The sequence below is a fragment of the Eutrigla gurnardus genome, assembly GCF_963514095.1.
Source record: "Eutrigla gurnardus genome assembly, chromosome: 15".
In the NCBI taxonomy this organism is placed as follows: Eukaryota; Metazoa; Chordata; class Actinopteri; order Perciformes; family Triglidae; genus Eutrigla; species Eutrigla gurnardus.
In genome coordinates this window covers 19,232,696-19,250,314 of record NC_139938.1, presented here as the reverse complement: position 1 = coordinate 19,250,314, position 17,619 = coordinate 19,232,696, and the positions used below count along the sequence as shown (strand labels likewise).

Below are 17,619 nucleotides of genomic sequence, written 5' to 3'. Positions count from 1 at the left end.
AGTTTGTTATCAGCTTTATAAGATATAAATAGCTTTGGGAGAAAGTATCATATAATATTCCTGAGCAACTCAGTGACAGTTCCAGTGACCCGGCAAGGAAGAGGTTAAGTGGACGGACGCTTTAAAATAACCTGAATAGAGATTTAAAAGTTTTAAGAATAGTTTATATTCGTTCTAGTCATCCGTCGGGTTTCCCTTCAGAAATGATGGGTGTCACACCCGACCTGCCTCTGTGAACCCTGTTTTCTCCTCTGTCTCCCCGCCGGCTCACAGCTGCAGCATCGCCGGGAGGCGGAGCACCAGCGGCGGGCCGAGGAGGAGCAGCTGCGCTACCAGATGACGGCTCGGCGGGCGAAGGCGGAGGCGGAGAGGAAGCACCAGGAGAGGCTGGAGCAAATGGCCAAGCAGCAGGAGGAGCGGGACCGGGAGGAAAAAGAGGAGGCGAGGAGGAAGAAGGAGCTCCTGGAGCAGATGGAGAGGGAGAAGGAGAAGCCCGTCGACCACTCAGACATGGTGGACCGCATGTTTGGCTTCCTGGGCAGCACCGGGCCACTGCCCAACCAGGACGGACAGGCGCCCGCTGGCTTCGAAGTACGAGCTTTTAGTTGTGTAGTAAAAATCACCATACTTTAATTTACTTTTAGTAACTTGTTGCCTGTTAAGATAAGATTCAAGGTTCGAAACTTAGTTCACACTGAGCAATGAAATTCTTATTTAGCAGTTTCCCTCAAATAGAAAATATAATAGAAAAGAATACCTACTAATATATTTAAAAAGTAGTAGATGACTCCTTTTGTTGGAGGGAATATTGTCCCAGAAATTATTGCGATTTATAGTTTTATTGTCATTTTAAGGACATTTTAAACCGATACTATAATGATCAATGAATCGCATAATCATTTTATAATTTTTTTTTTTTTTTTTTTTTTTGTATAGTTGGAAATAATGCAAGTGAACCTCTTCTGGGACTTTCATTGCCAGATGTGCAACTTTTAAATTATCATCCAGTAGCTAACTTTGTCTTTTTACTATTTATTTCTATTTGAATATTATTGGTATCATCATATATTCCGAGGTCAGCGATATGTACATTTGACAGAATAGTTCCTTGAAACATGTCCACACGTTGTGTCTTCCTTCCACTCAGGACTTGGAGAAAACTCCTCACACCAAGGAAGCTGAAGCTGAGGAAGAAGAAGAAGGAGAAGAAGTGCTGAACGAAGCTCGGCCGTTACCGGACGAAGAAGACGAGGATTTGTCCGACTACAAGTTCTCCAAGTTCGCCGCCACGTACTTCCAGGGCGTTTCCACTCACACGTACATCAGACGGCCGCTCAAACAACCGCTGCTGTTCCACGAGGACGAAGGGGACCAGCTGGTGAGAACATAAAGCCTCTTCTGAAATCACCAAACGTGGGGAAACACCACAGGTTCATCTCCTCTCTGCTGTTTCCTGTTCTCCAGGCTGCGTTGGCGGTCTGGATCACCGTCTTGAGGTTCATGGGAGACCTGCCGGAGCCCAAGTGCCAGTTGGTGTTTAACGACGGCAGCGAGAAAATCCCCGTCATGACGAAGATCTACGAGACGCTCGGCAAGAGGACGTACAAGAGGGAGCTGCAGGAGCTGCAGGTGGAAGGAGAGGTGAGACGACACTGAGCCGTCAATAATAAGGTTTTGTCATCGCCGCGATGGTCCAACGTGTCCCGTGTTTGTGTCCACAGAACAGCTCCATAGACACCCAGAAGAGGAACAGTGTGAGGCATAAACTGGTGTCTCTGACCCTGAAGAGAAAAACCAAGATCACCGAGGAGGTGAGATCCAAACCAGCCACACACATTGCTTGACGTTTTTAACTTTGAGGGCACTACTGTTAGATTTAGGTTGAAAACAGTGAATATTTTTTGCTTTTTTTTGTTCTCATGTGTTCCATTCTAAGATGCACATTTCTATAATGCATTGAAAACTACTTATAATGCATTATAATCTGTCTGTAATTATACACACCAATATTTAAAATGTTCACCATGAATCACAGCAATTTTGGGAAACTGTAAATAAGCATTACACGGAGCCCTCCAGTCTCGATCCTACGACCTCTCATCCTAACTCTGTACTTTCATATTGTATGATTGAGATGTTCACACGTTTCTGTGTCTCCTGGGGAAGTCCTTCCAGTAGTCAACCAGATTAAAACCATCCATCCTAAAGCCAAAAGAAGACTGAAGTATTGTTTCTATTCATTGTCGGGGGCAGGTGACCAGGCGGTTGACGGAGGGGGACTACGGTCTCCAGGGCAACAGCATGCTGGAGGACCGACCCACCTCCAACCTCGAGAAACTCCACTTCATCATCGGCAACGGCATCCTGCGGCCCGCCCTCAGGTGAGATATCGATGTTTTCAATGATATTAATGTCACTATGGGGAACTTTTAACTGGTCCTGGATCAGTCTCAATGTAATACTATATATATATATTTATGTAATTATTCTTAATGTTTCTGCTTAATTCTTTGATTATAATTATTTTCTATAACTTTTGACCATCGTACAATGATGAAACGAATTCCTTTAAACCAACTGGTTGTCCTGTTGGATCTGGTTTAGCTCAGCTCTCTGTTTTCTGACTCAGGGACGAGATCTACTGTCAGATCTGCAAACAGCTCACTCAGAACTCGTCCAAGAGCAGCCACGCCCGCGGGTGGATCCTGCTGTCGCTGTGCGTGGGCTGCTTCGCCCCCTCCGAGAAGTTCGTCAAGGTAAGAAACGTCAGCTTTTGCTGCCAAATAGAAAATAAACTTGGCGTACTTCATCACATTTTGCGATTTTACCTTCTTACTTTTATCGGCTTCAGAAAAAAAAAACCTCAGTTTTGTCTCTCGTCTTTTTGTTGTGTTTTTTTCTTTCCCCTCTGCTGTCAGTATTTACGGACATTCTTAAACAACGGTCCCCCCGGTTACGCTCCATATTGTGAGGAAAGGTTGAGGAGGACGTTTGTCAACCGCACCAGGACCCAGCCGCCATCTTGGTTGGAGTTACAGGTATTATTATTATTAATGTAGTGTGAGATGGTATGATATTAAGCCTTTTGTTATTCAATAACGCCACCTTTCTTCCCCTCAGGCCACCAAATCTAAGAAGCCCATCATGCTGCCGGTCACGTTCATGGACGGGACCACCAAGACTCTGCTGGCGGACTCCGCCACCACGGCCAGCGAGCTCTGCAACGCTCTGTCGGAGAAGATCAACCTGAGGGACCGCTTCGGCTTCTCGCTGTACATCGCCCTGTTTGACAAGGTGAAACCGGAGGGAGCATCAAAACAGAGCTAGTGAGATGTTTATTAAACAGAATCAACAACAACAAAACTCTAATTTTGCAATTTAAAAAAAATGTTCAACAATAAAGCACCATATATAGTATCAAATATGATTTAACTGTAATATAAATAATGCATTGTTTCAATACAGAATATGTTTATTTAAAACAATGAGTAACAATATAAATGTTATTCGTACCATGACTACCTTAACGCCTTGTTAAGGTCCCTACAGTGATGGCTGTTGCTAGCGGTTTCCCCCATTAAGGCCGGATGTTTGCTGTTGCTATGACAACACATGAATGCTATCGCTAGCATCTGGCCTCATATAAATAATACCATCAGCATCATCACCCTAAGGACCTTAACGAGGCGTTTTCACACGTTGGATTCATTAGAAACATAAATTTATATACATGGGAAGTTAGCTAGCATAAATATATCGTAATGAACTCGCAAATTTGCGACTTTTTTTCTTGGAATATTGCCCCCTCTTTCAGTTCCGTAATTTTATTTTTATTCCCTCGCCCGTCGTACTCTCGCGATCATTCACAGCTGCACAGTAATACGATGCTAACTTGACCTTTGGCCTTCTGCCTCGGACCAGGTGTCGTCGCTGGGCAGCGGCAGCGACCACGTCATGGACGCCGTCTCCCAGTGCGAGCAGTACGCCAAGGAGCAGGGCGCCCAGGAGAGGAACGCCCCCTGGAGGCTGTTCTTCAGGAAGGAGATCTTCAACCCCTGGCACAACCCGGCCGAGGACCACGTCGCCACCAACCTGGTCTACCAGCAGATCGTCAGGGGGGTGAAGTTCGGGGAGTACCGCTGCGAGAGGGTGAGCTGCTGTTTGACATGATTACTGGAAAAATTGTTCATTAGTTTAATTCATATTTATTCATATTTATATATATATTTATATATATTAATTTATTTAATTTATTTAATTTATTTAATTTATTTAATTTATTTATTTATAGACAGGACAACATTATTGTTATAATGATTATAATGATATATTATTATTACTTGTATATTATCATTATGTATTCATAAATTGATTATATTTATATATTATTATTATTATGAACTTATTGATTAATCATATTGATATATAGTGTTTTTTGTTTTTCTCCCTAAAAGGAGGAGGACCTGGCGGAGCTGGCCTCCCAGCAGTACTACGTGGACTACGGCTCCGAGATCCTGCAGGACCGCCTGCTCACCCTGGTCCCGTCCTACATCCCCGACAGAGAGATCACCTCCGCCAAGACCGCAGACAAGTGGAGCCAGCTCATCATCGTCGCCCACAAAAAGGGATTACACACTAAAAGGAGGCTGAGCACGCAGAGGGTGAAGGAGGACGTGGTGGATTTCGCTCGTTTAAAGTGGCCTTTACTCTTCTCACGCTTCTACGAGGCCTTCAAGTTCTCAGGTCGGTAAATATACGGTATCATCGCTGTCGTCCCCGGGTGTTTGTTTGGGGGTTTCATGGCTCCGTCTGTCCACTCAGGACCCAGTCTGCCCAAGAACGACGTGATCGTGGCGGTGAACTGGACCGGGGTCTACTTTGTGGACGAACAGGAGCAGGTCCTTCTGGAGCTCTCGTTCCCAGAGATCACCGCCGTGTCCAGCAGCAGGTATGAAGACCGCAATTACCCATGACATCATTCTGCAGGCCAATTTAAAGCTCAATTAGATGCCTGTTTTCACTCATGGTATTAGAAGAAGATACGATCCTTTCAAAATAAAAGCACCCATATGTTCATGGTGTCACCCTGAAGTGATGCTCCACCAACATGATGTTGCATACCATCGTTTCAGTTTCTACTGACTGTTCCCAAATTAATTTAAAATAATTATAATAATTCATATATATATATATATATATAGTACAACCGCTGCTGTTCGTGTTGTTTTATTGCCTTGACTGGCTTTTGTTGGTCATTAATGATTAATTTGTCTTTTAATGGGTAAATTTGACTTTAAAATAATTGATTTAATTTTTTTCAAGTTACACAACATGAATTTAGGGATTGAACTGCAATATGTAAATTATCCAGTGGATCGCCATGACTTTTAAAAAGACACTCTCGGTGCTCAGAGGATGTAGTGTACTCACTGAATGATCCTCTTTTCTCCATGAGGTTCACATTGGTGTTTTTTATTGAGATTTCTCAACAACTATTAGATATATTAGCGCTGTTATTAACATTTGTGTCCCTCTGGATGAATTATAATTTATATTGTCCAACAGCGCAAAAGTAAAACTTCAACTAATGATTATTTTTCAGTAGCTGAGCTGAAATCAACAAAAAATGTTAATCAAACTTTATTTTTCTTCTTCATCAAAAGAAAACATGGCGTACTCCCTGTAGATATAAGGGGTTCATTATAAGCCAATGAAAATAACAATTCGTCTTACTTTCAGCTGATTACACACTAATAAGAACTTAGTTATGAATATTATATTCCATTTCTGCAGGCAGCTCCTCTGAAATGCTTCGCCCTTTATTTAAAGTATGATGTCATCTTTCAGAGGGGGGAAACTCCAGGGTCAGAGCTTCACGCTGGCCACCATCAAAGGAGACGAGTACACGTTCACCTCCAACAACGCGGAGGACATCCGCGATCTGGTGGTCGCCTTCCTGGAGGGTCTGAGGAAGAGGTCCAAGTACGTGGTGGGTCTGCTGGACTGTCCCAACCCAGGTACGGCTCACAGGTGCTGCTGGGTGTTGGTATTTTAAACAGGCCTTTAAATGCGATCGCCTTTATCTGGCAGCGGGGGCCGACTCCACGTTCCTGAGTTTCTCCAAGGGGGATCTGATCATCCTGGACGAACACGACGGGGAGCACGTGATGAACTCGGGCTGGGCGCACGGCATCAACGACCGGACCAAACAGAGGGGGGACTTCCCCGCCGACTGCGTCTACGTGCTTCCCACCATCACCAGGCCGCAGTACGACATCGTGGTGAGCTCCGACAACGATAAAGAAACACTCACAATAGGTTGATCGTGGTGAATTTCTCCATTATCGGGATCATCGGAGATATCGGTGGTTTGATCGTGAAACAGGGTTTAAAAATGGCATTTTATGTGATTTTTAAAATTGTCTGCACAATGTTGTGATGTCGTTTTGAATTTAAATCGTTCCAATTTAAATCCGAATACCAAGCTTTTACAAGCAGAACATCTGGCCCAAAGGTATCCGAAACTATGCATCACTTTAATCTTTCAGTCAATTATTTAAATATAATATTTAATCCATTTCAATCAGATTTCAGGAGACGAAATAAAATGATGAAAGTTTTTCGTCCCTCCCATCTGCTGAAATGAGCTCAACTCGGGAATTACGCTTTCTTTTTTCTGTCCGAATCTGAGATGACAAACTCAAAATTAAACTCATGTCGTGTTAAGAAAAGAGTCGTGGTTAGCGTAGCTTAGCATAAACACATAGGGAGGTCCTCGTGTCTTTATGCCGAGCTAACCATTCCCACATACTTAACGCTTTAATATGAGATGCAAAAGAAAGCGTACTTAAGAGGACATGTTTCACTCCGTCTCCGTCTCAGGCTCTCGTAACCATGACTCCCGATCAGAGACGAGAGTCCATCGGCCTGTCCCAGGTGAGCACCTCCGGCCTGGAGGAGAAGGTGAAGGTCTACACTCTGGAAGAGTTCTCCTACGACTACTTCAGGTGTGTTTTTACCAACCCTGTTACATAGAGTATAAAGTGTGTTTTTTCATCCGATCTAACCCTTCCCGCGATGTTTTCCAGGCCTCCCCCTAAGAGCACCCTGAGCAGGGTGATGATCTCCAAGAGTCGAGGGAAGGACCGTCTGTGGAGCTGCACCAGGGAGCCGCTGAAACAGCCTCTGCTGAAGAAAGTCCTGGCCCACGAGGAGCTCTCCCAGGAGGCCTGCCTCGCCTTCATAGATATCCTTCAGTGTGTGTGTGTGTGTGTGTGTGTGTGTGTGTGTGTCTTTATTTTCATTTTGTTTTTTTTAACATATTCATCTAATTTATTGTTCATCAGAACAATTTTATACTTATTTAGTTATTTTGTTGTCTGAAAATGTTTTCCATCAATATGAGGAATTGTTACCATGGAAACGTGAACCATTCATTCTAAAAAAAAGGTTTATTCTTTCTCTGATTATTTAGGTTATCATGTTTGGAACACACATTCGAGTTAAGAAAACCTTCATTTGTAGCTCTTTTGTCATGATTTTCTCTGAAATGTGTGTTTTGTTGTAGTGAATTAAAAGTAAAGACACGTAGCGGTTGATGTCCTTGACCTCGTTGAACCCATGATGAAGTATATGGGCGACTACCCGTCCAAACGCGTGCGATCCGTCAACGAGCTCACCGATCAGATCTTCGAAGGCGCTCTGAAGGCCGAGCCGCTCAAAGACGAGATCTTCTGTCAGATTCTCAGACAGCTGACCGACAATCACGTCAAGTAAAGTCAATAAACAGAACAAAAATGTCCATACATTTGGAATATGTTCTGCCATAAAGTCTTATTTAACTCACTGGAGGACTGGACTGTATGTTTTTAAAACTCTTTTTTTTTTATTCAAATTTTTATTTAAGCCGAAATTATATCGAATTATACAGCACAACATACTGTATATATATATTATTTTATTTTATTTAAAAAAAAGAAAATAAATTACAAAAATGTAATAAAAAAATAATGATAATAAAAATAATAATAATGATATCTACCTACCTATCTATCAACATACATACATGTACACTTACAAACATATATCCATAAGCACTCTGTTTATATTAGATATGGTATGCCATAATAACTGTGTGTGTGTGTGTGTGGTTGTGTGTGTGTGTGTGTGTGTGTGTGTGTAGGTACAGTGAGGAGAAAGGCTGGGAGCTGCTGTGGCTCTGTACTGGTTTGTTTCCTCCCAGTAACGTCCTGCTGCCTCACGTCCAGAAGTTCCTCCAGGCCCGGAAACACCACCAGCTGGCTCCGGACTGCATGCAGCGGCTCCAGAAAGCCTTACGGTCGGTCACGCTCGCTCCTTCTTCTCTCCCGACCGAGTTTACGTCACATTTACATCCGCTGTGTGTTCTTTAAGCAGGAACGGATCCAGGAAGTACCCTCCTCACCTGGTGGAGGTGGAGGCCATCCAGCACAAAACCACCCAGATCTTCCACAAAGTTTACTTCCCTGACGACTCCGACGAGGTCAGGGCGACTTTAATCCCAAATATATGTTACATAAAATATCATCACTGCAGTTACTATAGAATAATGCTGGATATGGGGCTCATATTGGCCCTCATTAAAACTAACATACTAATTAAAAATGAACTGCTCAGTTCAACATACTAAGCCGTTGTGAGAGTAGAGTAGACTTGTTAGGGTTCAACCATTAGCTTATAGAGGGTAATATTATCATTCATACTTGTAAGCAAACAAATAATACAAAACATGTTTTTACATCATCCTAAAGGTTTTGAATATTTTTTATGGTCCTATAAGGTCAGAAAAAAAATGTATCTATTATAATTATTATTATTAATATAGTGATATTTAATTATTATTCATATTTAATTATTATTCTAAATTATTAACACCTTTTTAATTATTGTCATTATTATTGTTGCTGTTACTGTATTGTTATTAAATTATTTTATAATTGTTATTATTTGATTATTGTTATTATTGTTGTTGCTGTTATTATGTAATTATTATTATATAATTGTTATTATTTAATTGTTGTTATTATTATGAGGAGAGGTAGACATAAAAACAGGGATAAAATGCCATAATTAATGGAAAATAATGCTAAAAATATGTTAAAAGTAAGAAAAATGCCTGTTTGTGTCGGCAGGTGTTTGAAGTGGAGTCGAGCACCAAAGCCAAAGACTTCTGCCACAACATCTCCGGACGCCTTCTGCTCAAATCCTCCGAAGGCTTCAGTCTGTTTGTAAAGATCACCGACAAGGTAAAGAATTATTATATATTATATATATAAACGATGGAGATGAACATGTCCATACATCTCTAAATGTTTGTGGTGCTGAAGGTCATCAGCGTTCCCGACGGCGACTTCTTCTTCGACTTTGTGAGGCACCTGACCGACTGGATCAAGAAAGCCAGACAAGTGAAAGACGGTAAAAAAATTATTTTAAGCTCACACTTTTATTTTGAATCTTCAAATAGACTTTTTGAATCTTCCTGTTCTTATCTCACCTGTGTGTGCAGGTGTAGTGCCTTCGCTGACCTACCAGGTGTTCTTCATGAAGAAGCTGTGGACCAATACGGTGCCAGGAAAAGACTCCATGGCCGACTCCATCTTCCACTACTACCAGGTGAGTCCCTCCCATCCAGACGTGCACACACATACGTGCACACACATACGTGCACGTCAGACGTGCACACGCAGCGACCGTCTCCTCTCTGCAGGAGCTGCCCAAGTATCTGCGAGGCTACCACAAGTGTTCCAGGGAGGAGGTGCACCAGCTGGCGGCGCTCATCTACAGGGTGAAGTTCGAGGAGGACAAGTCCCACTTCCACAGTATTTCCAAGGTCCTGAAGGACCTCGTGCCCCAAGACCAGATCCGGTATCTGTCGCCCGACGACTGGAAGAGGGTGAGAGTCCAAAACAAGAGCAATCAGAGTTCATTATGCAAAACAGAGTGAATGAATGAATGTGTTTCCCTCTCAGTCCATCATGTCGCTGTTCAACAAACACTCGGGGAAGACTCGAGAAGAAGCCAAACTCTCCTTCCTCAAAATCATCTACAAGTGGATCACGTTCGGCTCCGCCTTCTTTGAAGTCAAGGTAAACAAACACGTCACTTTTTAGAAGAGAAATATCTATCTATCTATCTATCTATCTATCTATCTATCTATCTATCTATCTATCTATCTATCTATCTATCTATCTATCTATCTTATCTATCTATCTATGTGTTTATTTAGTAGTGTGAATTTTTTTTTTTTTTTTCTTAATTGTTCTATTTTGGTTTGTTTTTTTTCTGCAGCAAACAACTGATCCAAATTTCCCAGAAACCCTCCTGATAGCGATCAACAAACACGGAGTCAGTCTCATTGATCTCAAGTCTAAGGTGAGTCCACTTGTCATGGGTATTTATATATATGTATGTATATTTATTTATACAGTATTTCTATCTGGTTGTATTCCCTACAGGACATCCTCACCACTCACCCCTTCACTAAGATCTCCAACTGGAGCAGCGGCAACACGTACTTCCACATCACCATCGGAAACCTGGTCAGAGGCAGCAAGCTGCTGTGTGAGACCTCACTGGTGAGTCAGCACATTTAACACTTATGTGACTCAGCAGTCAGATAACTAGCAGCGTAGCTTTCAAAATAAAACATCATTTATATATGTCAACATCGGACCCTTTCGACCTCGAACCCTGCAGGGCTACAAGATGGACGACCTCCTGACCTCTTACATCAGCCAGATGCTGACGACGATGACCAAACAGCGAGGCTCCCGTGGCAACAGCAAGTGAGCGACAGTGTGAACCCACGAAACAGAGAAAAAAAGCACTTATTTCCTACAAAAACTGTGTGAACTGTCCCACAAAGTGGTTATTTAAGGCAGTCAACTTTGACACTGTTAATGCCAACATTTCGCCCTGTCTTAAAAACTCACCTATTGCCTTGAAATGACCTTCTCCCACCTGTTACTAGGCAACCTGGACGACTTCCTGTTAGAATAATTATCATTGTAAACTGTGTTATTTACATGGCGTTCAAAAGTTGGTCCTCACTAGTTCCTGTTTCAGTGTCAAGGGCAAAATAATAATAATAATTTATTAATAATAATAACATTTATTTTATTAGTATTATTATTTTGGGGCCAAAACATTTTCAAATGTAAAAAATGTGGTGTCTGTGTTACAGAAGGAAAAGGAGAAAAAACATCAATAAAAAAAAAAAAACGGGTGATTCCAAACTTTTGAACGGTAGTGCTTGATATTATATTATCAGTGAGGTTTCTCAGTTCTCTGTGCTGTCTGATGTTATGGACTTTTAATGCAGATTGTTTTTTTTTTTTTAGACACAATTCTGTTTTGTCAAATGCATAAATGTCAAGACAACCAAACGGTTTTCTAGATTCTTGATTGATTTATAACACGAGATGTCAATGAAAATCTGATCTTGTTTCATAAAAAACATACCTGAAACAATAAGGACCCCCCCCCCCCAAGAAAAACAAAAAACAGAACTTGTTAATTAGTGTATGTCTTGTGAAATGTTTGTTATAGTATTTATAGTTTTACCAAACCAGCATCAAATATAGTCATTTAAATCTTAAAATTAAAACCAAAAGTATCATCTAACAAGTGACTCTTCATATCTCAACTTAGTGTTTTTTTTTCTTTTTAATTTAATAAATTACCAGTTTGACGATGTGCGACCGATTACAATGTATTTAAATGTAACCACAATGATTTTTTATTGCATTGTTTAGTCATGCGTGTGCAGACAGACACCTGTGTGCCACAGTCGTTTCTTAGAGAATGTAAATGTGTACACAAACTGTAGATTGTGACTCGTGTCCCTTTTATTCTTTTCTAAATGTACGAACCATTAGCTTTGATTTTTATTCAAGTATCAATTCATAATCATAACACTGTTTTTGGACCATGTGACCACATATCCTGCTACATGAATAAATGATATTTTGCAAAGATCACTGAGAGGTTTATTTCTCTATACTTCAGATTTTGTACAAGTTACACAAATACCATGTGTTTATTGTGCTACCACCGGAGGGAGCCAGACTTGACTTGGTTTGAAGTAGGCACAGTATGACATTTAATGATATTATGTATTGTGACAACTAAATACTATATTTATACTAGGGCTGAAAAAAAAGTCACAGTAAAGTATGAAAACGCAAAGTTGAATGTTTTCAAATGTATTGTTCTGGTGCCTTGTGTCATTTATAACAATAAACAGAGAACTTTTTTTTTTTTTCGGTTATATTTAGGTAAGTCAAATAATTGTGATGAATCCGATTAAATTTGTAATCGTTTGACAGCCCTCCTTTTGCACAATACCATACTAAACTACTTATTAGGGAGGCAGTGCTAAGCACAGCCACTTACTGTTTGCAGAGACAAACAGTAGGTGGCTGTGCGAAGCACAGCCACCTATTGAAATCCGACGTGTTTTTAGGGAGGCAGTGCTAAGCACAGCCACCTACTGTTTGCAGAGACAAACAGTAGGTGGCTGTGCGAAGCACAGCCACCTATTGTTATCCTGCGCGTTTTTAGGGAGGCAGTGCTAAGCACAGCCACCTACTGTTTGCAGAGACAAACAGTAGGTGGCTGTGCGAAGCACAGCCACCTATTGAAATCCGTCGTGTTTTTAGGGAGGCAGTGCTAAGCACAGCCACCTACTGTTTGCAGAGACAAACAGTAGGTGGCTGTGCGAAGCACAGCCACCTATTAAAATCCTGCGTGTTTTTTCTTATTAGGGAGGCAGTGCTAAGCACAGCCACCTACTGTTTGCAGAGACAAACAGTAGGTGGCTGTGCGAAGCACAGCCACCTATTGTTATCCTGCGCGTTTTTAGGGAGGCAGTGCTAAGCACAGCCACCTACTGTTTGTAGGTACAAACAGTACTTTAAAACTTAAACTTAAACTTTAAATTTAATCTATTTAAACTTTAAAATGGAGACACGAGTGGTGTGCTCTGATTGGTGGACAGGAAGGTACTAAAAACTACATTTATTAATGGGAAATTTAGTTTTTTTAGTCAAACGTCGTCTGCTCGGGCATACTTTCACCTAGAAACTCCGTTTAAACTTTAAACTTTTACCCCCGGGCAGCGGCCCACTGCCTCCCTCTCAAAATTTCCCGGCGGGGGAATTTTCTAGTTAGGGAGGCAGTGCTAAGCACAGCCACCTACTGTTTGCAGAGACAAACAGTAGGTGGCTGTGCGAAGCACAGCCACCTATTGAAATCCGACGTGTTTTTAGGGAGGCAGTGCTAAGCACAGCCACCTACTGTTTGCAGAGACAAACAGTAGGTGGCTGTGCGAAGCACAGCCACCTATTGAAATCCTACGTGTTTTTAGGGAGGCAGTGCTAAGCACAGCCACCTACTGTTTGCAGAGACAAACAGTAGGTGGCTGTGCGAAGCACAGCCACCTATTGTTATCCTGCGTGTTTTTTCTTCATATTATTATTCCTCTTCTTACCTTTTTTTGATTCCCTAAAACTGCCAAACAAAAACGAGCACCTACGCGAATGTTACATCAAAACGTGCGCCTTGATCGGGATCGGTGTGCTACTAAAAAGAAGTCCAGAATATTAATTTTTCGCGACGTAAGTCGCGAAAAACCACCGAAATTTCCCCATTGAAATGAATGGGACGAGCGAAAAAAAAAAAGCAGAAAAGGTAGCTTTTCAAACGCCTGCTGCACAGGCATACTTTCACCTAGAAGCTCCATTTAAACTCTAAAACGTAGACACAAGTCTTGTGTGCTGGTGTGCCAATCCGCGTTTCAATAGCTCATACAGTTTTTGATCAATCACTGTTCAATGACCATGATCGTTTTGGGAGAAATCGTGAGATTACAATGGGTGTGTATTGCGCGGAACCTTCTGGGCTAGAGTGCGTGACATCATCAGTTAGAGTGTGGGGGCTTCTCAGTGTTTTTTTCTTTCCAAACTCCTCCCGGCCACAATCTTCACTCTACAGACGTGATATTTTCCAATTTTGTAGACAAACTTGTCCTGTCGCTCACAATGTGCTCAAAAAGTCTGTGCGATTTACAGAATTTGAACTAGCAACCTCTAAGCGCAGCCAAGTCAGGTTTTCTCGTCATCCGCTCCAATGTTAATTTAGAAGCAGATTTTCAAAGAAACCTGATATGAACAGCATTTCTAACTCGCCCTAGCGTCCACATTTCTGACACTAGGAAAAAATAAAAGTCATCAGTGTCTTCAGCCGAGTCTCGTGGCGCTAACGGTGCGAAAATTGTGGCGATAGGAGTTTCGGTGTGAGCGTGGCAAGCTTTTGTTCGGACCCATGCGCAGAGGGGGATTTGAGCGATAGAGAGAAGCAGAGAGACGCTCCAAAGCAGTCATACACACGCAGCAAGGGCCGTTGCCATGGTGACAGCACTGTGTGGCACTGATCTTCATAACTGACAGCAGGTGTGCTCTGATTGGAGGACAGGAATGTACTAAAACTACATTAGTAGTGGGATATGTAGTTTTTTTAGTCAAACCTCTTCAGCTCAGCCATACTTTCACCTAGAAACTCCATTTAAACTTTAAAATGGAGTACTCGGTAGTACTTGAGTGACAGCTGAGTTCAGTGACCTGTACCTAGTAGTTCTCAGTACTTGAGACTCAGTAGTACTCGGTAGTACTTGGTAGTACTCGGTAGTACTTGAGTGACAGCTGAGTTCAATGACATGTACTGGGAAACAGTTGAGTGCGAAGCACTCAACTGTTTGACAATACATTGTACCTAGTAGTTCTCAGTACTTGAGACTCAGTAGTACTCGGTAGTACTCGGTAGTACTCGGTAGTACTCGCTAGTACTTGAGTGACAGCTGAGTTCAGTGACCTGTACAGGGAAACAGTTGAGTGCGAAGCACTCAACTGTTTGACAATACATTGTACCTAGTAGTTCTCAGTACTTGAGACTCAGTAGTACTCGGTAGTACTTGGTAGTACTCGGTAGTACTCGGTAGTACTTGAGTGACAGCTGAGTTCAGTGACGTACTGGGAAACAGTTGAGTGCGAAGCACTCAACTGTTTGACAATACATTGTACCTAGTAGTTCTCAGTACTTGAGACTCAGTAGTACTCGGTAGTACTTGGTAGTACTCGGTAGTACTTGAGTGACAGCTGAGTTCAGTGACATGTACTGGGAAACAGTTGAGTGCGAAGCACTCAACTGTTTTACAATACATTGTACCTAGTAGTTCTCAGTACTTGAGTCTCAGTAGTACTCGGTAGTACTCGGTAGTACTTGAGTGGCAGCTGAGTTCAGTGACATGTACTGGGAAACAGTTGAGTGCGAAGCACTCAACTGTTTGACAATACATTGTACCTAGTAGTTCTCAGTAATTGAGACTCAGTAGTACTCGGTAGTACTTGGTAGTACTCGGTAGTACTCGCTAGTACTCGGTAGTACTTGAGTGACAGCTGAGTTCAGTGACCTGTACAGGGAAACAGTTGAGTGCGTAGCACTCAACTGTTTGAAAATACATTGTACCTAGTAGTTCTCAGTACTCGAGACTCAGTAGTACTCGGTAGTACTCGGTAGTACTCGGTAGTACTCGGTAATACTTGAGTGACAGCTGAGTTCAGGGCATATTTTCACCTAGAAACTCCATTTAAACTTTAAAATGGAGAGACGAGTGGTGTGCTCTGATTGGTGGACAGGAATGTACTAAAAACTATATTTAGTAGTGGGAAATGTAGTTTTTTTAGTCAAACGTCTTCTTCTCGTCCATACTTTCACCTAGAAACTCCATTTAAACTTTAAAATGGAGACACGAGTGGTGTGCTCTGATTGTTGGACAGGAATGTACTAAAAACTACATTTAGTAATGGGAAATGTAGTTTTTTTAGTCAAACGTCTTCTACTCGTCCATACTTTCACCTAGAAACTCCATTTAAACTTTAAAATGGAGACACGAGTGGTTTGCTCTGATTGGTGGACAGGAATGTACTAAAAACTACATTTAGTATTCGGAAATGTAGTTTTTTTAGTCAAACGTCTTTTGCTCGGTCATACTTTCACCTAGAAACTCCATTTAAACTTTAAAATGGAGACACGAGTGGTGTGCTCTGATTGGTGGACAGGAATGTACTAAAAACTACATTTAGTATTGGGAAATGTAGTTTTTTTAGTCAAACCTCTTCTGCTCGGGCATACTTTCACCTAGAAACTCCATTTAAACTTTAAAATGGAGACACGAGTGGTGTGCTCTGATTGGTGGACAGGAATGTACTAAGAACTACATTTAGTAGTGGGAAATGTAGTTTTTTTAGTCAAACGTCTTCTGCTCGGTCATTCTTTCACCTAGAAACTCCGTTTAAACTTTAAACTTTTACAGACACACCCCCGGGCGTCGGCCCACTGCCTCCCTCTCAAAATTTCCCGGCGGGGGAATTTTCTAGTTAGGGAGGCAGTGCTAAGCACAGCCACCTACTGTTTGCAGAGACAAACAGTAGGTGGCTGTGCGAAGCACAGCCACCTATTGTTATCCTGCGCGTTTTTAGGGAGGCAGTGCTAAGCACAGCCACCTACTGTTTGCAGAGACAAACAGTAGGTGGCTGTGCGAAGCACAGCCACCTATTGTTATCCTGCGTGTTTTTTCTTCATATTATTATTCCTCTTCTTACCTTTTTTTGATTCCCTAAAACTGCCAAACAAAAACGAGCACCTACGCGAATGTTACATCAAAACGTGCGCCTTGATCGGGATCGGTGTGCTACTAAAAAGAAGTCCAGAATATTAATTTTTCGCAACGTAAGTCGCGAAAAACCACCGAAATTTCCCCATTGAAATGAATGGGACGAGCGAAAAAAAAAAAGCAGAAAAGGTAGCTTTTCAAACGCCTGCTGCTAAGGCATACTTTCACCTAGAAGCTCCATTTAAACTCTAAAACGTAGACACAAGTCTTGTGTGCTGGTGTGCCAATCCGCGTTTCAATAGCTCATATAGTTTTTGATCAATCACTGTTCAATGACCATGATCGTTTTGGGAGAAATCATGAGATTATAATGGGTGTGTATTGCGCGGAACCTTCTGGGCTAGAGTGCGTGACATCATCAGTTAGAGTGTGGGGGCTTCTCAGATCTTTTTCCTTTCCAAACTCCTCCCGGCCACAATCTTCACTCTACAGACGTGATTTTTTCCAATTTTGTAGACAAACTTGTCCTGTCTCTCACAATGTGCTCAAAAAGTCTGTGCGATTTACAGAATTTGAACTAGCAACCTCTAAGCGCGGCCAAGTCAGGTTTTCTCGTCATCCGCTCTAATGTTAATTTAGAAGCAGATTTTCAAAGAAACCTGATCTGAACAGCATTTCTAACTCGCCCTAGCGTCCACATTTCTGACACTAGGAAAAAATAAAAATCATCCGTGTCTTCAGCCGAGTCTCGTGGCGCTAACGGTGCGAAAATTTTGGCGATAGGAGTTTCGGTGTGAGCGTGGCATGCTTTTGTTCGGACCCATGCGCAGAGGGGGAATTGAGCGATAGAGAGAAGCAGAGAGACGCTCCAAAGCAGTCATACACACGCAGCAAGGGCCGTTGCCATGGTG

At 42.0% G+C, this 17,619-nt stretch overlaps 1 protein-coding gene across 3 annotated transcripts in view; it reads left to right on the top strand.

The window, feature by feature from the left end:
• Positions 1 to 12,006, top strand: part of myo7ab (myosin VIIAb) — a 29,465-nt gene extending 17,459 nt beyond the window's left edge. For 2 of the 3 annotated variants that reach the window (XM_084028099.1, XM_084028098.1), the window contains 15 exons: positions 274 to 591; positions 1,148 to 1,378; positions 1,465 to 1,641; positions 1,722 to 1,811; positions 2,254 to 2,381; positions 2,630 to 2,756; positions 2,919 to 3,038; positions 3,121 to 3,294; positions 3,922 to 4,149; positions 4,455 to 4,743; positions 4,822 to 4,948; positions 5,848 to 6,017; positions 6,091 to 6,281; positions 6,883 to 7,007; positions 7,089 to 7,463. In XM_084028099.1, coding sequence (XP_083884225.1) covers positions 274 to 591; positions 1,148 to 1,378; positions 1,465 to 1,641; positions 1,722 to 1,811; positions 2,254 to 2,381; positions 2,630 to 2,756; positions 2,919 to 3,038; positions 3,121 to 3,294; positions 3,922 to 4,149; positions 4,455 to 4,743; positions 4,822 to 4,948; positions 5,848 to 6,017; positions 6,091 to 6,281; positions 6,883 to 7,007; positions 7,089 to 7,383 — 2,790 coding nt within the window. In that variant the 3' untranslated portion in view covers positions 7,384 to 7,463. Of the gene's footprint in view, positions 1 to 273; positions 592 to 1,147; positions 1,379 to 1,464; positions 1,642 to 1,721; positions 1,812 to 2,253; positions 2,382 to 2,629; positions 2,757 to 2,918; positions 3,039 to 3,120; positions 3,295 to 3,921; positions 4,150 to 4,454; positions 4,744 to 4,821; positions 4,949 to 5,847; positions 6,018 to 6,090; positions 6,282 to 6,882; positions 7,008 to 7,088; positions 7,464 to 7,629; positions 7,773 to 8,182; positions 8,339 to 8,415; positions 8,522 to 9,170; positions 9,285 to 9,365; positions 9,454 to 9,544; positions 9,652 to 9,745; positions 9,932 to 10,007; positions 10,125 to 10,326; positions 10,411 to 10,493; positions 10,614 to 10,734 lie in introns of those variants that run through there. The other variant, XM_084028100.1, reaches the window with a different exon arrangement.
• The last annotated feature ends 5,613 nt before the right edge of the window (positions 12,007 to 17,619 follow it).